General features: G+C 32.4%; 1 protein-coding gene across 1 annotated transcript in view; it reads left to right on the top strand.

Moving 5' to 3' along the window:
* The window catches only part of DIAPH2 (diaphanous related formin 2), a 979,600-nt gene that overhangs the window by 274,129 nt on the left and 683,846 nt on the right, over window positions 1–21,625 (top strand). Inside the window, exons 10-14 of the mRNA XM_044911596.1 lie at window positions 8,472–8,582; window positions 13,892–14,010; window positions 15,950–16,066; window positions 18,579–18,697; window positions 20,179–20,243. Coding sequence (XP_044767531.1) covers window positions 8,472–8,582; window positions 13,892–14,010; window positions 15,950–16,066; window positions 18,579–18,697; window positions 20,179–20,243 — 531 coding nt within the window. The remainder of the gene's footprint in view (window positions 1–8,471; window positions 8,583–13,891; window positions 14,011–15,949; window positions 16,067–18,578; window positions 18,698–20,178; window positions 20,244–21,625) is intronic.

Here is a 21,625-nt window from a genome sequence, read left to right as displayed (position 1 = left end):
AAAGTTCAAAAATATATTCAGAATACAGAATGAAAACCAAAAGTTGGAATTTGTTGTTTAAAAAATAAAATTAGTGCTGTATTTTAACAGAATTACTTCTGAGACTATAACAACATTTTGAGAAGTCTCAGGATATTACAGAAATAGAAAAAGTAATTCTGTTAAAATACAGCACTAATTATATTTTTAAATAACAACTATGTGCATTTTTCTCTTTTTTTATTTTAAAACAGGTTATTAACTTCTCACAGAGGTTTTCTAGCTCATCTTTCAAGTGAAATTTTGTCCATGTGATAGGATTTTCATTATCTTCAATAGTTCAAGAAACAGATAGACAATAAATCATATATCTTCATATGCTCTCTCTTAATTGACTTCCCTTCAGCTTAATAGCATTCTCAGTTCTCACCCATACTACAACACCTTTTGATCTTTATTAATCTTCAAACTAGCCTCTCATCTTCCTTTTTTATTTTATAGTCCCACTCTCTAAACGAATCATCTGTACTTGTTTTCTGTATTTCCTAAATTACCTTTTACAACTCAACATTTTCACAGTTCTTAAAAAGGTTGATAGTGATCCTCTAATTTCAAAATCCAATGGCCTTTTTCTAATCCTCATCATTTGGCACTATTAATCACCTCCCTCCTTGAAAATTTTACTACCTTTGGCTTTATGGGCCCCATTCTCTCCTTGCTCTCTGACTACTTTTGTCTTTTCTCTTTTTCATGTGTTTCTTCTCTTCTTGGGTGTTCTGTTTTATCTGGTCTATCCTTGGCCCGCTTCTAGTATTATTTTTGTTTAGACATACATATGTACATTTACATACATACACACTCACATATATTTTATCTTCCTCATAAATATCCTCAATTGGTTCTCTAGTTTTAGCATCCAGCTATATTCTAGCAATTCCCCATAATTATAAGTCCATGTAATTCAAACCTGTTCATCTCTATTCAAACTTCTATGTCCAAATGCTTAACTAGATGTCTTAGAGGCATCAGAAAAATAAGAAATTAAAGATAGCATTTATAAGTCATGTACCGATGTTCCAGTACTTTACATATGTTACCTCATTCTGAACTCCATAGCAATTCTATGAGAAAGGTTGCAGTATCCCCATTTTGTAGATGAGTAAATAGGCTCATAGAGGTTAAGTAACTTCTCAAGGGTCACAATATAATTTGGAGGCAAAAGCCCAGATATTAAACACTAGGGAGTCTGGCTCCAGAGTACACACTCTTAATCACTACATGATACTTCCTCTTATTAACTAAGCAAGTAGCCATATATACCTCAGTAGCTCCTGAAGGCATCTCTGTGTTTCATCATAGCTCACTAACTCACATATTTAATCACACCCATGAGTTAGCAAGAAAACAGTTATATCTAGGATATTTTGTTTAAGAATGTGGGAATTATCTAATTCATTTCTGAAAGTGTTCTGTGCAAAAACAAGTGTTGATGCTTACATAGACAAACCATCAGGTATATGGACTGATTCTTTGTAGCTTGATTCTTTCCATAGTGGTTTTCAAGTATTGAGATTTTACTCTAAGCATTAGCTATTAGTGCGCTCATACCATCACATATGAGGAAGTAGGCTTGGATAAATATTTATCATGTTAGTTCCAGTACATTTATAATAAAACAAGGAGCTACAGCTTATGAATAAGGAGAAAATTTGTGGAAAAATAAGTGTGTTAAATAGTAAGTGTTGAATGAATACCTGATATCACTAAGGAAACTTGTTCTATTTATTGACAGTTTTATATTATGACCATTTTAAAAGTAGAATTAGTATAATTGGGGGTTGTATAGGTATATTTGTACAATATATTTGTCAAATATTTACAAAAGTAACTTGTGACTTAAAGAAGGGTGCTTCTCATTTTATATCTATTTCAAAGTTGAGTAACTGTCAAATCTTTTTTTTTGTAATGGAGGGTCACTAGTGACTTCCATAATACAAAAAGCAAGACCCTTTTTAAGTTGTCATATTGGCTTCTCCAGCACCAAGTGACACTATTGATCATTCCTAACAAAGCTCTCTCCTCCCTCAACTTCCATGATACTAAACTCCCCTTGTTTTTCTTTTACCTATATTTTACATTTTAAATCTTCTGTCTCTATGCTTGGTCCTTAAATATACTGCTTTCTAAGAACTTGATCCTTAGTTCTTTGGTTCTTTGTTTTGCTCATTCTGTACATTGTCCTTAGATAGCCACATCCATCCTTATGACTTCCATCTAGCACTTCTTTGTGATGAATTTCTGTGTACTCTTCTTTTTCAGATCCTTTTAATTCAGACCCCATATATTCAGCTGTCTCCTGACTGAATTTCAAATTCAGTATTGTCCTTAATGCTACTTATCTTCCTTTTCTTCATCCTTCTCCTTCCTACTCCAGTCCCCTCTCCAATCTTAACCTGCCTTTGTTTTGTATTCCCAATCCTGGTTAATTTTAGCATTATCCACCAAGTTGCATAAACCAGAAATGTAATAGTCATCTTTGAATCTACTCTTTCTCCTTTCACCGTATTCCTTCAGTTACCAAATCCTACCAATTCTACTTTCTTAGTGTTGTTCTTTCCTTCATTAGTATGGTATCCCTTTCCTTCCACCCCTGCTGCCAATTCTTTGTTTCAATGCATTGTCATGTCTCATTATTTTACCATTTTCCTGGACTCTTAAATAACTTCTCGCCTTCATTCTAGCCCCCTTTAAATCATCTTCCATAGACTTATACTTCTGAAATGCAGTTCTTGTCACATCACTGCTTCAAATCCAAGAGTCTTCCCATAGCCTCTAGGATTAAAGTGTAGACTTAATCTACACAAAATACTTCATCATCTGATTCTTGTTTTCTCTGTAGCCTCATATTTCACCACTCTTCTACTTTTTGGTCCAGTCATACTGTGCTCAGTTTCCTGAACATTTTATACTGTTTTATCCTTCTACCTCCATACCTTTATACATGGCTTCATCCTGCCTGGAATCCTTCTTGATTTGACTTAATTAACTTACTCTGTATGTTTGTATCTTTCTTAGTACTTATTTGACTTAAGCCATCTTTTTTCCTAACTCCTGCTGGGCTGAGATAAAGAAAGACCTTGTTAATATCAACAATGTATTTAATAAGGTCAAGTGTGTGACAGTGTCAATAAAATTTTGAAAGCACACTTTGTCACAGCTAATGGCAATATGGATAATCTGTCTGAGAATGCCCTGGAGTTAGCAATTATTGTACTCTATAGTTCTTTGAACCGTGATCAAACAGATTGATAGATGCTTGTATAGCTTTTAGAGCTGATAAGTTAAAATAAATAAAAGGTCTTAGCATTTTCCCAATAATTTTATGAAGATAATTCATGTTAAAATAGTTCCCCTCTCTACCACTTAGAATTTTTTGGTAATAAATAAAAATTTTTTTGGTAATGGTATGTCTCATGCCAAGAAAATTTGAGATATTTAATTACCATTTACCCATTATATTTTAATCATTTTATTGAGGACAATTAGAAGTTATACAGAAAACCCTAAACAAATACAGAGCCTTGCCTTTAGAATGTTTATAGTATCTTTTGTGATATTTCACACTGCATCACATCCCATACCCCAGGATGAGAACAATAGCATCCTGTGACTACAGAATGTAGGTGATTATTGTAGAAAGATAATATAGTGTTGTAGTAAAGGAACGATCATAATGTGATGGAAAAACTGATAGTAATTTAGTATATACTTACACATTGTACAAATTATTGGATGCTTTATCACATGCACAGTGTTGGTGTTTTTTTATATATATTTATGCATTTATTTGGCAACATACACATTTATCATGTAGAAACGGAGATCATTGAAATGCAAATAAAGAAACTTACTGTTTTTAGTGGTTAGAAATCAAAATTTTGGTCCTAGCCTACCATATTTATTAATAATGGAGAAGATTCACTGACTTATTGTGAATCTTAAATTTTAATTCTCATGGAACCTGTATTTAAAACAGATATGGCAGACTGTTTTGAAACTTAAAGCTATTATAAAGAAACCAAGCAACAGAAAGAATCTGGAGAATGGACTTTGTGATATTCAATTCAAGGGCACTTGTTTTCTTTCCAGTAGAGGGAAAAATGTTATTCAGCAATACCAGATTTGTACATTGTAGTGTTGTAGAATGAATCCAAAACTAAAAGTCATGAGGTACAAGTTCTTGTCTTATCTTTATGGCTTATTATTAGCTGTATGATCTTGGGCAAATCAACTAATCTTTCTAGGTTTTTGGTTTCTTTAAAGGAGCACATTGAACCCCAGAGTATTTGATACTTTTAAGCAGTACTCTGCTTTAAAATCACACGTTTCTTTGTTTTCCATCTCTGGTGTTGGATTTTTTTTTTTTTTTTTTGAAAGCAGATTCATTTTACATTGTAAGCAGACAATCATGATCTTAAAGATTTATATACTTGGAAGTTGAACATGCCAGTTTTCAAACTTTCATTATTTGGGAATGAGTTTTGTACTTCTTTGGAGCTTAGGTTTTAGATAGTAGGCCAGAAGCCTTTTTCATTAAAGTCTCCAGTGCAGTGCTAAACAATCAAACTTTGCAGTATCCTATATTTGTGCTGTCCAGTATGGTAGCCAGTAGACACATGTGGCTGTTGAACACTTGAACTGTTGCTGGTGAGACTGAGCAACTGAATTTTTCATGTTAGTGATTGTAATTAAGCTAAATTTGCATTGTGACTAATGGCTCCGTACTGAACAGCATAGCTCGTGTGTGTGTGTGTGTGTGTGTGTGTGTGTGTGTGTGTGTGTTGCATATAAATGTATGCTGAATAAAGAGTGAGGTGGCAGGAAGTAAAAGAGAGTGAGAGACTGTTATTCTGGATGATGGGATGCTGCCCATACTTCATTGTTCATGAAGTTGAATGTAACACATTCCAGGAACTGTTTTCTACCTTTCCTGTTTGTTTTGTTTTGTTTTGTTTTTGCATTTTTTTTATGCATTTTGATAACCACTTTGTTTTTTTAAGAGGTATAAATGACATATAAAATAACCATTTTAGGGCGCGTAGGTGGATCAGTCCTTAAGCATCTGCCTGTGGCTCAGGTCGTGATCCCAGGGTCCTGGGATCAAGTCCCACGTTGGACTCCTGGCTTGACGGGAAGCCTGCTTCTCCCTCTCCCCCTGCTTGTGTTCCTGCTCTTGCTATCTCTCTGTCAAATAAATAAATAAAATCTTTAAAAAAAAAAGTAAAATAACCATTTTATATACTAGACAGCATATTGTTAAAATAATTGTATGCTGGGACGCTTGGATGGCTCAGTCTGTTAATCGTATGCCTTTGCCTAGGTCATGATCCTGGAGTCCCAGGATCAAGCCCTGGATGCGCTCCTTGCTCAGCAGGGAGTCTGCTTCTCCCTCTGCCCCTCCCCCTGCTCCTTCTCTCTCGTTCACTCTCTCTCTCAAATAAATAAAATGTTAAAAAGAATTGCTTTTCTAATTAACTTACAGTCTCAAAACTAGTTATTTCCAGTGTATTAAACATGATGCAATAGTTAAATTTTATTATCTTTTCCATCCTTAAAATCTTTTGTCATGTGAATCTATGAATAGAGTTAATGAAGCATCTGGAATGTATTGGAAATTATTCCGTATTTGGAGTAAAATTATATGGTTGAGAATCATGAGTTTTCTCCTTGCTGTGTGACCATGTATGTTACCTGCTTTTAGCCTCAGCTTCATCATCTATGAAATAAGGATAATAGTAATACTTATCTTGTATGGTTTTTATGAGGATGAGATTAGATGGTGAATTATGTGTAGCCTCTAATATTGTTTGTATAATAAGAATAATAATGAATATGAAAATGGTTTGGGTTGTGTATTTAACTGTGAATTCAGAATCTACATAATGGGTATTTAATGTTTATGATTAAGTAATAATATATTCTGGCATTGAAACTAATTATATTTTTAAAATTTAATTTTGTATTTGTAAATAATGACAACTATTTTGGTTTTGGATTGATTTTGTTTCTGTCCTCTAAAAAGGACAGTGATTATGTAGTAGCATAAAGGAATGGATATAATTAAGATGATTTTTTTGTTCTCTGCATTAAAGTATAATAGAAATATTTTTATAAAAGAGAATTACTTTAGTAGCACCTTGGTGGCTCAGTCAGTTAAGCATCTACCTTTGGCTCAGGTCATGATCCGAGGGTCCTGGGATCCAGCCCCGGGTAGAGCTCCCTGTTCAGCTGGGAGTCTGCTTCTCCCTCTCCCTCTGCCCATCCCCCCCCACTTGTATTCTCTCGCTTGCTCTCTCAAACAAATAAAGAAATAAAATCTTTAAAACAAAAAGAGTATCACTTCAGGAGAAGATTTTGTAAAATGACATTTTGGTATGAGTATTCTGCTTATCTTATTTGTAATTAGATATCTGTTAGAATTTGATAAACAATAAATAGTACATTGATAAACCAGTGCCATTACCCGTTTAAATTACTGGCTTCAAAGTGTCTCCTAATTATTTTATACTGTAGTCAATGAATGCAACTTTTTTTTTTAGCATTCACTTATATATTTATATATCATATGTAAAGTATGTAATAGCATTGCAGCATTTATCTTATTAAATGTAAAGTTATTTTGATGTTGATACCTTCATTAATTTTATTGACTTTTACTATTTTTATCATCTCCTGATATAAATACTTTTATCTGTATAAAGGTACAATTCTAAGACTCATTAACTTGTTTCCTATGGAAATGTTCTCTTGTAGGGTATTAATACAAGCCATTAAGCTAGAATATCTTCTGGCAAAAACTCCTAGCACATGGCAACTTTTCTCTCTATTAATTTTGGATTGGACATGTGCTTTGGCTTGTTTGGTCATGTTATGTTGTACCATTGAACAAGGATCATTCAAGCAAATGCAATGATAATATAGCCCTGGACATGTACAATATACAAACTTATATCCCAGCCTATGGAAACTATATAAAGTATTACATATTTTCTTATTGTAAATAGAAAGATTAAGTAATCTATTAAGGTATAAGTGTCATAGTAACTTATTTGAAATGTGTTTTAAGGTAATGCCCATTCTTTGGCAAGTATTTAATTCGGAGTCTAAGTGTTTCATACTGACATTTGAGCATTCATAGGTGTTGGACTACAGTGTTCAGTTGTCATTTAGATACCTAGTAATGTTAGAAACAGTTTTAGTCATCACTTTTAAAGCATGCAACTTTTGATTTTTGAGCCTGGATGTAAGGTAGATGGACAAATCTCCCTAAAAGCAGCTTAGATGCATAAGATAATAGATATAAAAAAAGGAATATACCTTTTAATCTTTTCTTTCAACTTGAAAAAATAACTATTATAATGATAGGTCTGGACAAGTCAAAATACATTTGAAATATTTTCTCTTGCTGATGTATTTTTCTCATACTAACTTTTGATTTTTTGTGTCTTCTTCTGTATATGCTTGACATCTTTACTAAATCTGGTATTTTCCAGGAGTTCCCTTGCACTCAGCTCTTTGAACACTGTACAGTATACTCATTCCATACTTTAAGAATAATCAATTTAAAGGTGCAACTCCTCACTTAACCTATTACGTAGTTGCCTTAGACTTGAGCAACATTTCCCAAAAATACTATCAGGAATAATTTATGGATCACCTGGCAGCTAGCATTTTGTTGATTCCCTTCTAGCTTGTAGTTACCAGAAAATAAGTCCCCTTTTATAATAGGGAACCTCAATATCGGATGAAAAACCAAACCTTTTTGACAGTGTCAATGTAATTAATGAATCACCTTCACTTGAAAACAAGCCCTTATATTTACTTTGTCATGTAGTGCACATTAGCATTGGTGTGACAGTGCCTTCTAGTCGATCTTAATTCACTTGCATTCAGTTTTATACACAGTAAATTAATTAATCTTAATCATGTATTTTAATACTCTATATTTTTTGCAAGTCCATCCCAATAATAGTATGGGGACAGTATAAATCAGTGTAATAATTTCTCTAAGTTATCACTGTTCTCTGTTTAATATCAGGGTACTTTTTTTGATTTATATTAGAAAAGTGTTTATAACCATATAGAATTGAGGCCAAGTGCACTTTGAGGACAGCTGAATATGAAAGATACATTTCATGATATTTTTAAAGGGCTCTATATGCAGATTTTTGGAACTTTAAGTTTCTCAGAGTTTAATATTCCTTCATATTATTTAGCAGATCATAGCAATACTTGACCATCCATCATATCTCCATTAGAATTATTCTGGACATTAGAAACTTAATTTTGTTGTTTATGCTGTAAAGTCATAATCATCCATAAAATATGTGTATGTATGCCTTTAGTTAATGGAAAAATAATGATCTGAATGTATTAAGTAAATATTTCCTTAATTAAAATAATTTTTAACAAACTTTGATTTTTAATTGCAGGTGGCCTGCATGCAGTTTATAAATGCTCTTGTCACTTCACCTTATGAGCTTGATTTTAGAATACATTTAAGGAATGAATTCCTACGTTCGGGACTAAAAACAATGTTACCAGTAAGTTGAGTGTACACATTAAGTCTGCTGATGAACTTTAACATTTTTCTCTCTTTAGACAAAGTACTTGCAACAGAGTAGATAAATGTGCCTTGCTATATTTTCTTTTGTAAAGCATTAGACATTTTGCAAGCTTTTCTGTATTGCAGTAATAGCAGTCTTTATATACAACTGCTGATTCAGAATTCAGCCACTGTGTCCAGAAGTGATGTGGGTGTTTTTTGTTTTTGTTTTTTGTTTTGTTTGTTTTCTTAAAGTCAAAAAGGAATTTCTTTTCTTTGAATTTGAATACTGAGAACATAAAAGACTACTGCTTTTTCTTTTTCTGTGGCTTCAATTTTCATTTAAAAGTTTTTGCTTTCCTCTTTGATAACTTAGATTGATATCATTTATATTCAGCATAAGTATCTATAGAATTTTGGTCAGTATATTCTAGATACTTAGGAATGGTATTCTTGCTACAGTGCTATAGAAACTTTTCTAAAAAACAGTTTTATTTCTTGAATGTGCATATATGTTCTAATTATGATACTGTTGAAACATTTTTGAAATAACTTTATAGGCTTGATCTGAGATAAATGAGGATACTTATTCTATAAACACAAATATAGCTAATGTGACTATATTTTATTTAGTATGTTAACTGAAGAGGGATTTTGTATAAAACTATGGCATTGTTAAGAGACATGTAAAGTCTAACTAGTCTTTTCATTTAAGCTACCCAGAGCACACCTGAATAAAAAGAAGCAAAAGGCAGTAAAAAACAAAACAAAACAAAAGAAATGTCAAGTAAGCATGTATATAATACTTAGAGTAGTAGAAATACCAAAATCAGGGAAATTTCCTGGTAGGAATGAGAGTGTAGCATGCATCTGTAACTTGTGTTCTGATAGTCTTAACTGAAAGTAGTTGAAACTTACCATCATAAAATGAACCCTACAGTGAGTCTACTGAAACCCACTTTGATAAGATGTTTGATTTAGTCTATCTGGTTTTAGAAAGTTCTGTGTCAATTATACTTTGAATGGTACTTTAATCCATGACTTTAAAAAAACAGGGAATTAAGGGGCGCCTGGGTGGCTCAGTCGTTAAGCGTCTGCCTTTGGCTCGGGTCGTGATCCCAGGGTCCTGGGATCGAGCCCGGCGTCGGGCTCCCTGCTCTGCGGGAAGCCTGCTTCTCCCTCTCACACTTCCCTTGCTTGTGTTCCCTCTCTCGGTGCCTCTCTCTCTGTCAAATAAATAAACAAAATCTTTAAAAAAAACAAACAAACAGGGAATTGGTTGCAGTGAATCAAAGCAACGTTTTAAGTGACCCATATGGAGGTTTAATATGCAGTTAACTAGGCACATTCACTAGTTATACATTTATTCTTGTTTTGTCAGAAATCTTTCCTCATGAAATGTCTGTGGCTGTAGGTAGTTACAGATAATGTTATAATCTTGATTCTAGTGTGGCTTTTGAGTTATCTACTCATTGATTTCCATGCTTGTCCTCACTGGAGTGGTCCTCAGTTTCTGGGAGAGTATTAATGTCTTTGGACACTTGTGGCTACAGGGGCTCCTTAGCATCCTCTACTCATTTACTAAGATGCCACATATTGTGCCTTAGTTGTTGCTATTACTCTTTCATCTTTTATTTCCCTGTATCTATTTATAATTGAATATTCACTTTCTGCCTTATACTACTGAATGTTTGATCAAAAAAACTGTTACTCTCATTTTAATTTATTTAAGTTGTCATCTTTTCAGAAAGAGAATGAATGGTAGCTCTCTTACCTTTTACTTTTCTCTGGTATATTCATCTTTGCTGGGTTCAGTGGTCTCATGGTATATTTGGTTACACTGACAGTGAAGATTTTGCATCCGTCATTCTACGCTACACTTTCCCACTGGCCCTGTAGCTGTATATTAAGCCTCTTGTGGCACCATGTACTTCTTAATAAATGCATTCTTCATATATTTATCAGCTAGATTTTTCTTTAACTGTCACATCTCTTCAATCTCACCTGATTCCCAGAACTCAGTGATTCCTCAGCAAGAGAAAAGTAGGAAGTGTCATGTGTCTGCCTCCTAAAATTTTGGAATAGAACCTACAAGAATTCTCAGGGTTTTTTTTTTTTTTTTTCTCCCTAAGACAATGGAGCAAAATATGGTTACATACAGCCCTGGTTCTCAACTAAAGAGGTTGGACATGTCCCTCTAAAGAGAATATATCAAAATCTTATTGAGGGTAAGGCAGAGATGTTTGGTTTGAAAAGAAAAAAATCTTCTGCAGGTACTTCTTATAAATAAGATGAGAATCAGAATTCAGGCAGAAAGACCCAGATTTAGAGATCCTTTCTTTAATACCATAGATTTCATGACTGATGTTGTTCTTGTAATTTTATTATCACAATTTGGAACAAAGGTCAGAATAGTCATGCATTAATGTATATTAGATGTACCTGACATGTCAATTATTATCTAATGAACTCATTGTTAAATATTTAAGCTTAAACCACTAGAATTTAGGGAGTATTAAACATCTGTATGTGTGCATTGAAGCTTAATAATATATTCATAGATGAGTTTTTAACAGGAGGAGATGCTTAATTTTCTAGACTCTCGTATTCAAAGCAGCAGATTAGGTGTGGCTAAGGCTAATACAAATTGTTTGTACATGAAAAAAAATAATTAGACCTATCTGGTTGTCTGGAAGTGTTGAATCACTATATTCTACACCTGAAACTGTTATTACATTGTATGTTAACCAACTGGAATTTGAATAAAAACTTAATGATTCGGGAAGAATCATTCTTAGTATTTCAATAACTCCTGAGACCATTGTAATAATATAGTACAGTAGAACTTTCTTCATCAGTAATCAGAATCCTCAGACAAGGACAGTTATTTTAATTATATTCTGTAAAAATTTATTTTCAAAATTCACCTATCTCAATTGATAAATTACGGTGTTTAAAGGGAGTTTATACTTCATTTATATGGAATAAATTTGCTTTAGTAATTTGGGATTAGTGAGTTGTTATATACTATACAGTGATTTTTAAACTAGTATTTGCTCTATAGGTAACTCATATTGATTTCTTGTGAAGTTTTCTCCATCTGCCTTTTATTTAGTTAAATAAATTTAGAAAATATTAGGTAATTTAGATATGTGAAGGAACAAGATAGTAAGAAATCATGTCTGTAGGCAGCAGGCATCTTTATTTTAAAATACCAACAAACTCTTTCTTATTCTGTTGAAGACTCAATTTTGATTGCTTGACTGGTAATCAGTCATGTATTAGTAATAGAATTTCCTTTGAAGTACACCAAATTATAGAGATTTAATTATATGTTTTAGAGACTGCCAACAATGTTCCATATCCATAGAGCAATTATGTTTAAAAAAATAACTGAAACATATTTATAATATTTCACATTATTAATAGTTAATAATACTGTAATTCAGTAATATGATATTCTGCATTTTAAAGTATAAAACTTTAGTGATGCATTTCCATTTCCTTTTATAGGATATCATATTTGTGCTATAGAAAACTTTTTAATTAGTTAAATGTTTATTTCATTAAGAATGTATAGATATATTTTTCAAGGTTTGATATTTGAATGAAAGGAAGTTTTATATATGTGTATATGTATATATGCATATCTGTTTATTTTAATGGAGACTATTAATAATATAGGATTGCACTTATATATCTATGTTTTTATATTGTGCTATATATGTTCACATACTGTGTGTATTTTATAACTAATTTGTTGTCCTAATTAAAAACAGTTAAACATTTAACCAGTTATTTTTACAGAAAATAGTTAAGCAGATTGTGTCCATGTTTTATAATGTTTTGATGCTAATTAAATGGCAGTATTTAAATTAGATTTTTCTGTTTTTCTAACATACTTAAAAGTATTCAAGTTTTGTAGTGAGCATCTAAGAAAGAACATATTGTGACAGAAGAATAAGGAAAAGTCTGTATTGTAAAATGTGTTAACAGTTGTTTCTGCAATGACCAGCATATTAGGTGTGTCTGGATTTTGCTCTTGTCTGACTGGAGTTCTTAAATCACCTGAAAATATGACCCACCAATTATAGATAATTTTGCATTCCAATAGATTTAAAAGTGGAAAACTAGACCTAAAGCAAGTTACTAAAGAGGGAACTAAGTGTAAATACATTTATTTGTCATATATTTTATATGAAATTATATAGAAACATACTAAGTATTTTTATATGTTCTATATGTAAATTTTCAGTAAATTATTATATGAATGTTAGAAAAAATCTAGCAATTGCATAGATTTGCATTTGGCTTTAGTAATAGCCATTACATCTCCATTTATAATTGCTCTATTGAATAAAAATAGAAACAAGAAATGAATCCTGTTTTGTTTTATTGACCTAATTTGAAGTACACCATACTTGCATTTCCTTTTAGAATTCACGCTCAGCTCTGAAATCCTAGTCCCACTTTCATTATCACCCTTGAGCATCCACAGTTGGGATTATCGATTTGGGTTTTGAAAGCTGCAACTTAATGGACACATATTAAAAGATATTCCAGGTGATATATATTAAGCCCAACAATCTCTAGTGTGGCATGCTTCCAAAGATTTTGTTCATACTATTATTTTTAAAAATTATCAGAGGTTTGTAATGCATGTGCTTATAATGTATTACAAAAACAAATCTTTGATGCCCAAGTTGGTATTTTGTGATTCGGCTAAGCAAAAATGAAAACTGGGGGAGGACGCTTGTCATGCAGCTTGATAAAAAATCCTGACGCCTTTTTGCTTCAAAATCACAAAATATCATTTAAAATAAAATCCTTTATACAAATTTCGATGCCATACTTGGGACTGTTGTGCTTGAATATATCCTTGCATTTATTCTTCATTAATACAATTGATCTATATTTGCATTTTTTCGCCAGAGGCATATGTGAATGTTTTAACTGCATGAGTTCTTTTGTGATCTTTGATTAGTGTATTTAGTCAAAAACAACAGCATTCAATTTGGGTTGTTAGCAATTAGTTCTCCCCTCCCTTTGTAAAAGTGATTGTTAATTTTTAATGTAAATAATCAAAACCTGGGGCATGAAAAAAAATGCAATGAATGCAATGAGGTTCTTTTATTTTAAAATAGGAGAATACATAGTACATTTACTTTCTCAGAAAACCCTAAGTGCCTGGGTCAATATAAAATTGCTTTTGTGTATATAAATGAATAATAGTATCTGTGCTTTATTACCAAAATATGGTGTTGTCAAACTCTTACTCATTTGTTACATTTTATGTTTATATATTAGGATCTAAAAGAAAAAGAGAATGATGAACTTGATATTCAGTTGAAAGTATTTGATGAGAACAAAGAAGATGACCTAAATGAATTATCACACCGTCTCAATGACATTCGAGCAGAAATGGAATATCCTTTTGACAAACCATAAAAATAATTTTGCATGTATTGTTGAAAAAAAGGATTTGTGGTTGATTTTGTGGACCATTATTAGAATTCTTGTTTACCAGCCCAATTTATATTCATTTATTTATATTAATACCTCACTATGATGCTGTCCTTGAGATTCATGTTGAGGAATTGTCAGATTGTCCTGATGATTTACACAAACTTTACTGAAATCTGCACAGTGGCTTGCTGTATTATAGATATATTCAGCTCAATAGTCTTGAATAGACAAGAACCTAAGGCATATACCTCACATAAAAGAATTTGAGGGGAAAAGTTCACTGAGTTCATAAGTAACTGTAGGTAATACACTTCTTCAGTTTATTAAAATGTACTCAAATGGTTTAGAGATACAATTCAATTCATATAAATGCCTTACTGTCAGTCCAACTATTTTGGTTCCTTAGTGAAAAAAAAAATGTTTAGATGTGATAGTATCTGACTATAACAAGGCCGTCTGGTAGAAGCATTTGAGTCAAATACAACTAGTGTATAATCTTCCTCTGGCAACGATATTATATGAAATGATTTTAGATTTAAAAGATGGTTGTCACAGCATTGCTGGCCATTTGTTTCACACTCAGTAAATTTCTTACTTATGGGTTTTGGGGAGATTGGGAAATACTTCAGAAATAAAATGACCTTTGAGATGGAATTTTTCTCTGTTACATCTTTTTCCCTCTTCCTCCCTGCACTGCTCCCCCCCCAAAAAAGTGGAATATTCCTCTCCTTGAAACTTCTATAGTACTTTCTATCTGTCTTATTTATGTGCACTTCTGTGCCCCTATGAGATTGAGGGCAGAAGTTTTATGTTTCATCTTTTGCCTCCAATGCTACTATTGAAGTATCTTATACATAAGTATTGGATAAATGTGTGTGCAATGGCTGTTATTATTATAAGGGATCAATGCTAGTAATTTCTTATTCATCATTAGTGACTCTAGTCTACAGTCATTTCCATAATATTAAATGCTTTTTATATTAATATATATCTTGCTTCCTTGCTTTGTATAGATTTCTCTTATAATCAAACTTTACCATAACGGTATTTTGGGTTTCATTTTGTAACCACTTAAAAGACCTTATGAGACTTTAACACAACACTGTTACATGGGGTCTAAGAAATAATCCATCATATACTTAATTCTACTTCAGAGAAAATGTTGACATTTCAGATTATTTTTAGAATGTTGGATTACATTTCCTCTTCTACCTTTCTTTTACTTTGATTTTCCAGGTCCTCAGTTTTATTACAAAAGTGAATCCAGCTTTGAAATTTGTTGTCTAGTTTATTAAAAGCATCTGAACTTTTTCCACTCTTTATATATCCTAAGAAAAATGTTTCAAGTTCTATTGTCTTTACTTTCCATTTTTACTAAATAATGGAATACAAATGAATGCAGACAATAGCAATTTCACATTATTAAATATTTTATCAGTATAAAATAAAACTGGTTTGTGATATTTTAGCAGTCCATAGAATGTTCCATTACCTTCTATATTATGTGGTGGTGAAAATAGAGGAGTAGTGGCTTACATGAATAATGTAGGTCCTCTATCACAGCCACGGGAAGATCAAGAGTAAACTGTTTTCTCTAATGGCACTACTGTTCCAGTCATACTACTGTCATCTGTAATTTATAATGAATAACTGATCGCTTAAGGTTTTGATGATTAAATGGTCTTGGAAATATTCTTTAAGTCTGTTTCTCTCATTAAAAGATGAAAGGGATTCCATAGGTTAAATTTATTTATGTAAATTTTAAAATACTGGAGTTGAAGGTTTAGAAACAATAAGGGAAACAAAATGGTACGTCAGTGTTTCAAAAAATGAAGCTGCTTTTATTATGAATGGAACTTTCATTAAGGGCTTTAATTTTTTTCCTTTACTTACTTTCACTGATATGAATGAAGTGTATCATCTTCTATATAATATGTTGAAGGACACTGCTGCTGAAAATTACTTATTATCCATTCTACAACATTTTTTGCTCATCAGAAATGATTATTATGTCAGGTAAGAGGCAGTTCTGAGAGTACTAGTATTTGTGTAATTTGAATTCGATATTTAAGGAAAACTAATAAGGTAGTTCATGCTAGGTACTATATGCATATATATGTACATACATAGTGTATAAGAGTTTGATGACTTAGCATAACGTATTTTAGAAGGTGTGAATTTATTTTTAATTGGGCCAAAAGGATCTATTTATAAAACTGGATACCCCAGTGACAGGACATTTAGTAGCAAAGAACCCAACATATTTTACTGGCCTTGTGATGAATTTTCTTTGCTAGATAATGATAGCACAGAATAAGCACTGAAGTGTCTGTGGTGGAACTTTTAAGTTCATGTACATTTTATTTTTTTAAGTTCACGTCCATTTTAACAAGTTAGGTTTTACTTTTCTCCTTTCTAGTATTTATTTAATACTAGATGTGATCTTAGTTAAGAAAATAATACTAATATTTCAGCTTTATATCCAGTAATATAATTCTTTAAGATAAATGATTATGATGATAATAAAGTTAGAAGTTTCAGAGTCTAGTAACTGCAAATATATCTGAAAACCAGAAAGTTAGAGAAAGGTTTCTGAGTGACTGAAATTATCTATAAGCTGTGGTCATGATCTTATATTTAACTATTCAAGAGACTCTTAGTTGTTCTTCATACTCTAATATGCATGAAATTCTGGCAACCTAGGTTCTCTGATTTCTCAAAATTTGCTTGATTAAATGGTAAAGGCAGGCAACCATGGTCAGGTATAGTTGCAACAAAGATGACAGTTCTAAAATTATATAGAAAACTATTATAGTTCAGACTTTTACAATAATTCATGGACATCATGATGTTACAGAGACATAGAAAAGTGGTTAAAAGGCAACCCTCTCGGGTCCCCTCCCTCTTTGGGAGCTTTGTACTGTCTCTTTGCTATGGCTCAATAAACTTTGCTTTGCTACCCACCAAAAAAAAAAAAAAAAGAAACGAAAAAAAATATGCTGTTTTCTTAAAGCAGAAAATTTGGTAATTAAATGTTGTTTTCTGATGTTCTGGCAATTAAGTGGGTACTGTGCCTATGGGTACACAGTTACCTAGGGAAATAATTTTCGTGAAACCATCCATTTCTCAGTAACTTTCAATATATAAGTAGTTACTCTAATTATGACATCTTTTTCATCCTGAGAACATAGATGTGAAGTAGAAGTGTGACCAGCACTTTTATTATACTTAGAGATAATTAACATGGCCTTAAAGAGAACACTTGTGTTTTCCTTGTTTACCCAAAGAGTCATTTACTAGACTGATTATAATCCAGTATTATTTATCCTAGAACTGTTGATGACTTGAAAAAGCCTAAAATGGGTTAATGTATATTACTATTTATTCTTACTCTTGAGGCCAGCCCCATGACAAAAGACATATAAGAGCAATTAGACTCTGTTTGGCTTTGTTTGCAAACTTTTAGTAGGTTGGCTAGTTATCAGCACACTAATCTTAGGGATGTTTATGTCATAATTTCTCTTTGCAGTATTTCTTTCTGATGTTTCTCTGTTGAATTTACTGGCCACTGATAAATACTAAATTTTCCCTGAATTTTAATGCAAAAAGTGACTTTAAAAAATTTTTGAACTATGCAAGTAGTTATTTTTTAAGGCCAGAATTACCTTGATAGATTACAAAATTAGGATATGTTTAAAAACGTTCCATACTTTGAATGAATTCATGCTATGGCCATGCATATTAAGTGTGTATGCTTCTATAAAATGAATCTTAAAAACGTGCATAAATAGATCATTGGAATATTGTGGGTCAGTCTAGTTTTGTAAGCTATTATAGCTAATCTTGAGTTAAAGTGTTGTAGTAAATTTAAGACATTGCCACCTAATGCCAAGATACTCATCCCTTACCGAAACTGAAAACTTGTAGAGGCTTAGAACCATTTCTATATCCATGGATATAGAACTAACAGGTCATTTGTTTTCATTAACTTTAGGAACAATAAGTTAGTAGATAAGGTTGGTAAGTATCTTTGTACACAGGCATGAATTCCTAAAAACTAGAGTATTAAGTCACTAAGTGTTCACAATTGATTACATTATGATAGGTTTTATACTATAATGTCCAGACCATCGTTAAGTTTAGGCATAATTCTCTTAAGGGAATGCAATGGCTAGAAAGAGTTCTTTTAACAGTGCTAGAAAAAGACTTAGTTCTTTTATCATGCTGAACCACTTTTTTAAAGAGTTTATGTATTTATTTACTTGAGAGAGAGAGAGAGGGAGAGACAGCATGAGCGAGGGGAAGGACAGAGGGAGAAGGGGAGACTCTCAAGCACACTCCGCACTGAGCATGCAGCCCCCACAAGGTGGGGGGGCATCGATTTTGTGATCCTGAGATCATGACCTGAGCCAAAATCAAGTGTCGGATGCTTAACCAACTGAGCCACCCAGGTGCCCCTGAACCACCTCTTAAGAAAATTGGCTTGTATAGGTAGAAAAGATATTCAAGAATACTTTCTCTTTTTCAGGCCACAGTATTACAAAATAATTGAGGAGTGCGTTTCACAGATAGTGCTGCACTGCAGTGGTATGGACCCAGATTTCAAGTATAGGCAAAGATTAGACATTGATTTCACGCATCTGATAGGTATGTAATATTATCCTCAATGTCCTTTGATTGTGTTTCACTCTCTTCTGTGTAATACTCACTTTTTGAAGGTAGTGCTCTCACTGAACTTCCTTTATTAAAATCTGGTAAGTCATTGTGTCTGTGAGTACTCAATCACTGTAATTGTTAATTATGTTGATCATGAGAGTTCTGCTTGTGTGGTTGAAAATATTAAGCTATTTGATAAGTTTTAATGCTCTTGAATTCAGTTTAAAATCAGTGGCGCACACACACATAGGAAAAACATGTTATTATAGATGAATGCTTTGCTCTTTAGAAACATGACTCTGAAATCCTTTGATTCAGTTTATATTGGCACCTCGGTGGTTTTATAGAAATCACATGTGCAATAGATATTAGTGTTCAAGTTTGAGAAAGGAAATACAGGCTTACTTCAGTAACTTAAGACCTTTTAATTCTATCAAAGTAGATCAATTTATAATTTTTGTAGACCTTAAAGCTAGGAAAGAATTTGAGGTGATGATGTTCATCTACTTGGATCACTAAGGAAATGAACTTATATCATCCTAGACTACTAGTTAGCTGTTCTTTCTGGAACAGTCTCTGAAGGATAATGTGAAACCTCTCTCGTGAAATATGCTATGTTATATGACATTACAGTTAAACAGTTTTTATACCTAATTAAAATCACTATGGCTAAGATTTGGGCATGAACTCATTTGTCTTGTCTTTAAAGGAAGAAAACAACAGCTGTGGAATGCCAGTTATATATTATTGTTCACTCCATAGCACAAGGCAGACTCACAGTAATATTCAAAGATGAATTCCTTATTATTATTATGTATTATTTTCTGATTTTAAAACCAATGCTCATTTATTCCAAGCAATCTAGAGGCTTATGTAAGTGACAGAATAAACCACCAATCTCACTTTTCAGCTCAGTACATTCCACCACCATTACTCACTTTTTGGCTAAGTACATTTTCTTATATCTTGTTTTTTTTTTTTTAATCTCTCTATATGCTGATTTTTAATGGAGTTTTATAGTATGAAAATTTTTTCATGTTACCCTTCAAAATGTGACTTTGAATGTCTGTATAATATTCCATTTTATGGAATATCATAACCATCTTGACCAGTCCTTTCTTATTGTACATCTAGATTGTTTTCAGGTTTTTGCAATTATAAATGAATCTGCTATGAACATTCTTCGCATAAATGTTTGCCTTTTTCTTGCCGTTTCCTTAGGATTGATTCCTGTAATTGAGGATATGATCTTTGAAAGGCCATATGCTTTTCAGAAAGTGTACATCAATTTACCTTTCCTAAGAATTAATGTGAATGCTGGCTTCCATGCAAATTTGATAATAAGCTTGATAAACTCATTAGTTTATTTCATATTTTGTTGAGAATGTTACATAGAATTACAGGCTGGCAGTCATCTTTTGCCCAGAGATCTGATGCAATAATTTCTAATCATTTTTTGTCAATCTTAATAGATTCTTGTGTGAACAAGGCAAAAGTTGAAGAAAGTGAACAAAAAGCAGTGGAATTTTCAAAGAAGGTAAGGCTTATGTTAGCCATAATTGTTAAATTAATAATTTATTTACAATATGTATTTTATCTTCTTTATGTGAGGCTTTATAAATGTTTCAGTTTTATAGTACTTCATGTTTCTGGATTAAAACAGAGCCACAGAATATTGATTTCATTCCTGATAAGATAAAGTTGCTACTGTTCCCTCCTCATGACCTTTAATTTATTATGGAAGAAAAACACTAGCTATATTCTACCAGAGTGATAAATGAAATAAAATTAGTTTATTGGAAGAATATAGTTTGAAGCAATCAACCAAAATCTATTCCCCTCATTGCTTTCTTGCAGTTCTCACTTACAATATGTAGCTCCTTTGGAGAACTGTTAGATTTTTAGCTAGTCTAACCTATTATTGCTATTTAAAGACAGTGCTATTAAATAGCAACAGAATGACATAGTGTTTTATCTCTTTCTGTCTCTCTCTGCTTAGATTTATCTTCTTTGAATTTTATAATTACCACTTTTAAATGGTTCTGCAACTTCATGTAGGCTTGGTGGAATTTGAGGTTCCCCTTTCTTTGGATGTTAATGCCTTATGTAAATACAAATTTTATGGCTGTGTTAATTTTATTTGGATTTCAGGTTGTCTTTTCCTTGTTTCATGAAAGCATAACTACAGTTGTACTAGTTTATACCAAAAGTTGAATTTTTTTTTCTAGATCCTATGAAGCATTAGTATAGTATTTCTCTCCTATTGGTGCAGGGAAAAGGATTGAAGCACAAGTCTAAAAACTCTCCAGTTTTCAGCCTTCTGACAGCAAGATAAAGTTCTTACATATTGCTGTCTCTTCAAAGTTATGACTTACCTTGGAGATTAGATAATCGCTTTTGCTATCAGTCTAGAAATAATAGAGTATTACTGAAGTTACTTCAGGGCATCTGAAGAAATGTCTTTGCTCTTTAAGTTACTAGATTAGATTTTCAGAGCTTGAGCATAAAATGTTTGTGTGAAGTTGTCATTTTTATTGGTGGAAGAAAATGCACGCTTTTTAATAGACCTTTATATTTGTAATGTTCTTGTTTTAAATAGCACATTTAAAATTCCCTTTGAAAATCTTAAGAGTCTCCTTAATTTTTCACTGACACTTTGATTAGACACCACAAGACTGGCGCAAACTGTGATGATCTGTCTGGTAAAATCTGTAAGCATATATTATGGGAAATGGAGTCCTGAAATAATTTTTAAGAAAAAGCATTTCAGTGTTTAGTGCTTTATTCTCATCTCCAACGTTTAGAATGAAAACATGTATGCTCTCCCAGTGGTTATCTGAATGCCTTCTCTTATTCTGGGTGATTTTAAGAGGCTATATAAAGTAGTAAAAAATGTAGGGTGGCTAGAATGAGAAGCAG

Source organism: Neomonachus schauinslandi, chromosome X (assembly GCF_002201575.2).
Source record: "Neomonachus schauinslandi chromosome X, ASM220157v2, whole genome shotgun sequence".
NCBI classification, from domain to species: Eukaryota; Metazoa; Chordata; class Mammalia; order Carnivora; family Phocidae; genus Neomonachus; species Neomonachus schauinslandi.
The sequence above is the reverse complement of the archived record's forward strand: the minus strand, read 5'-3'. Positions and strand labels throughout refer to the sequence as shown.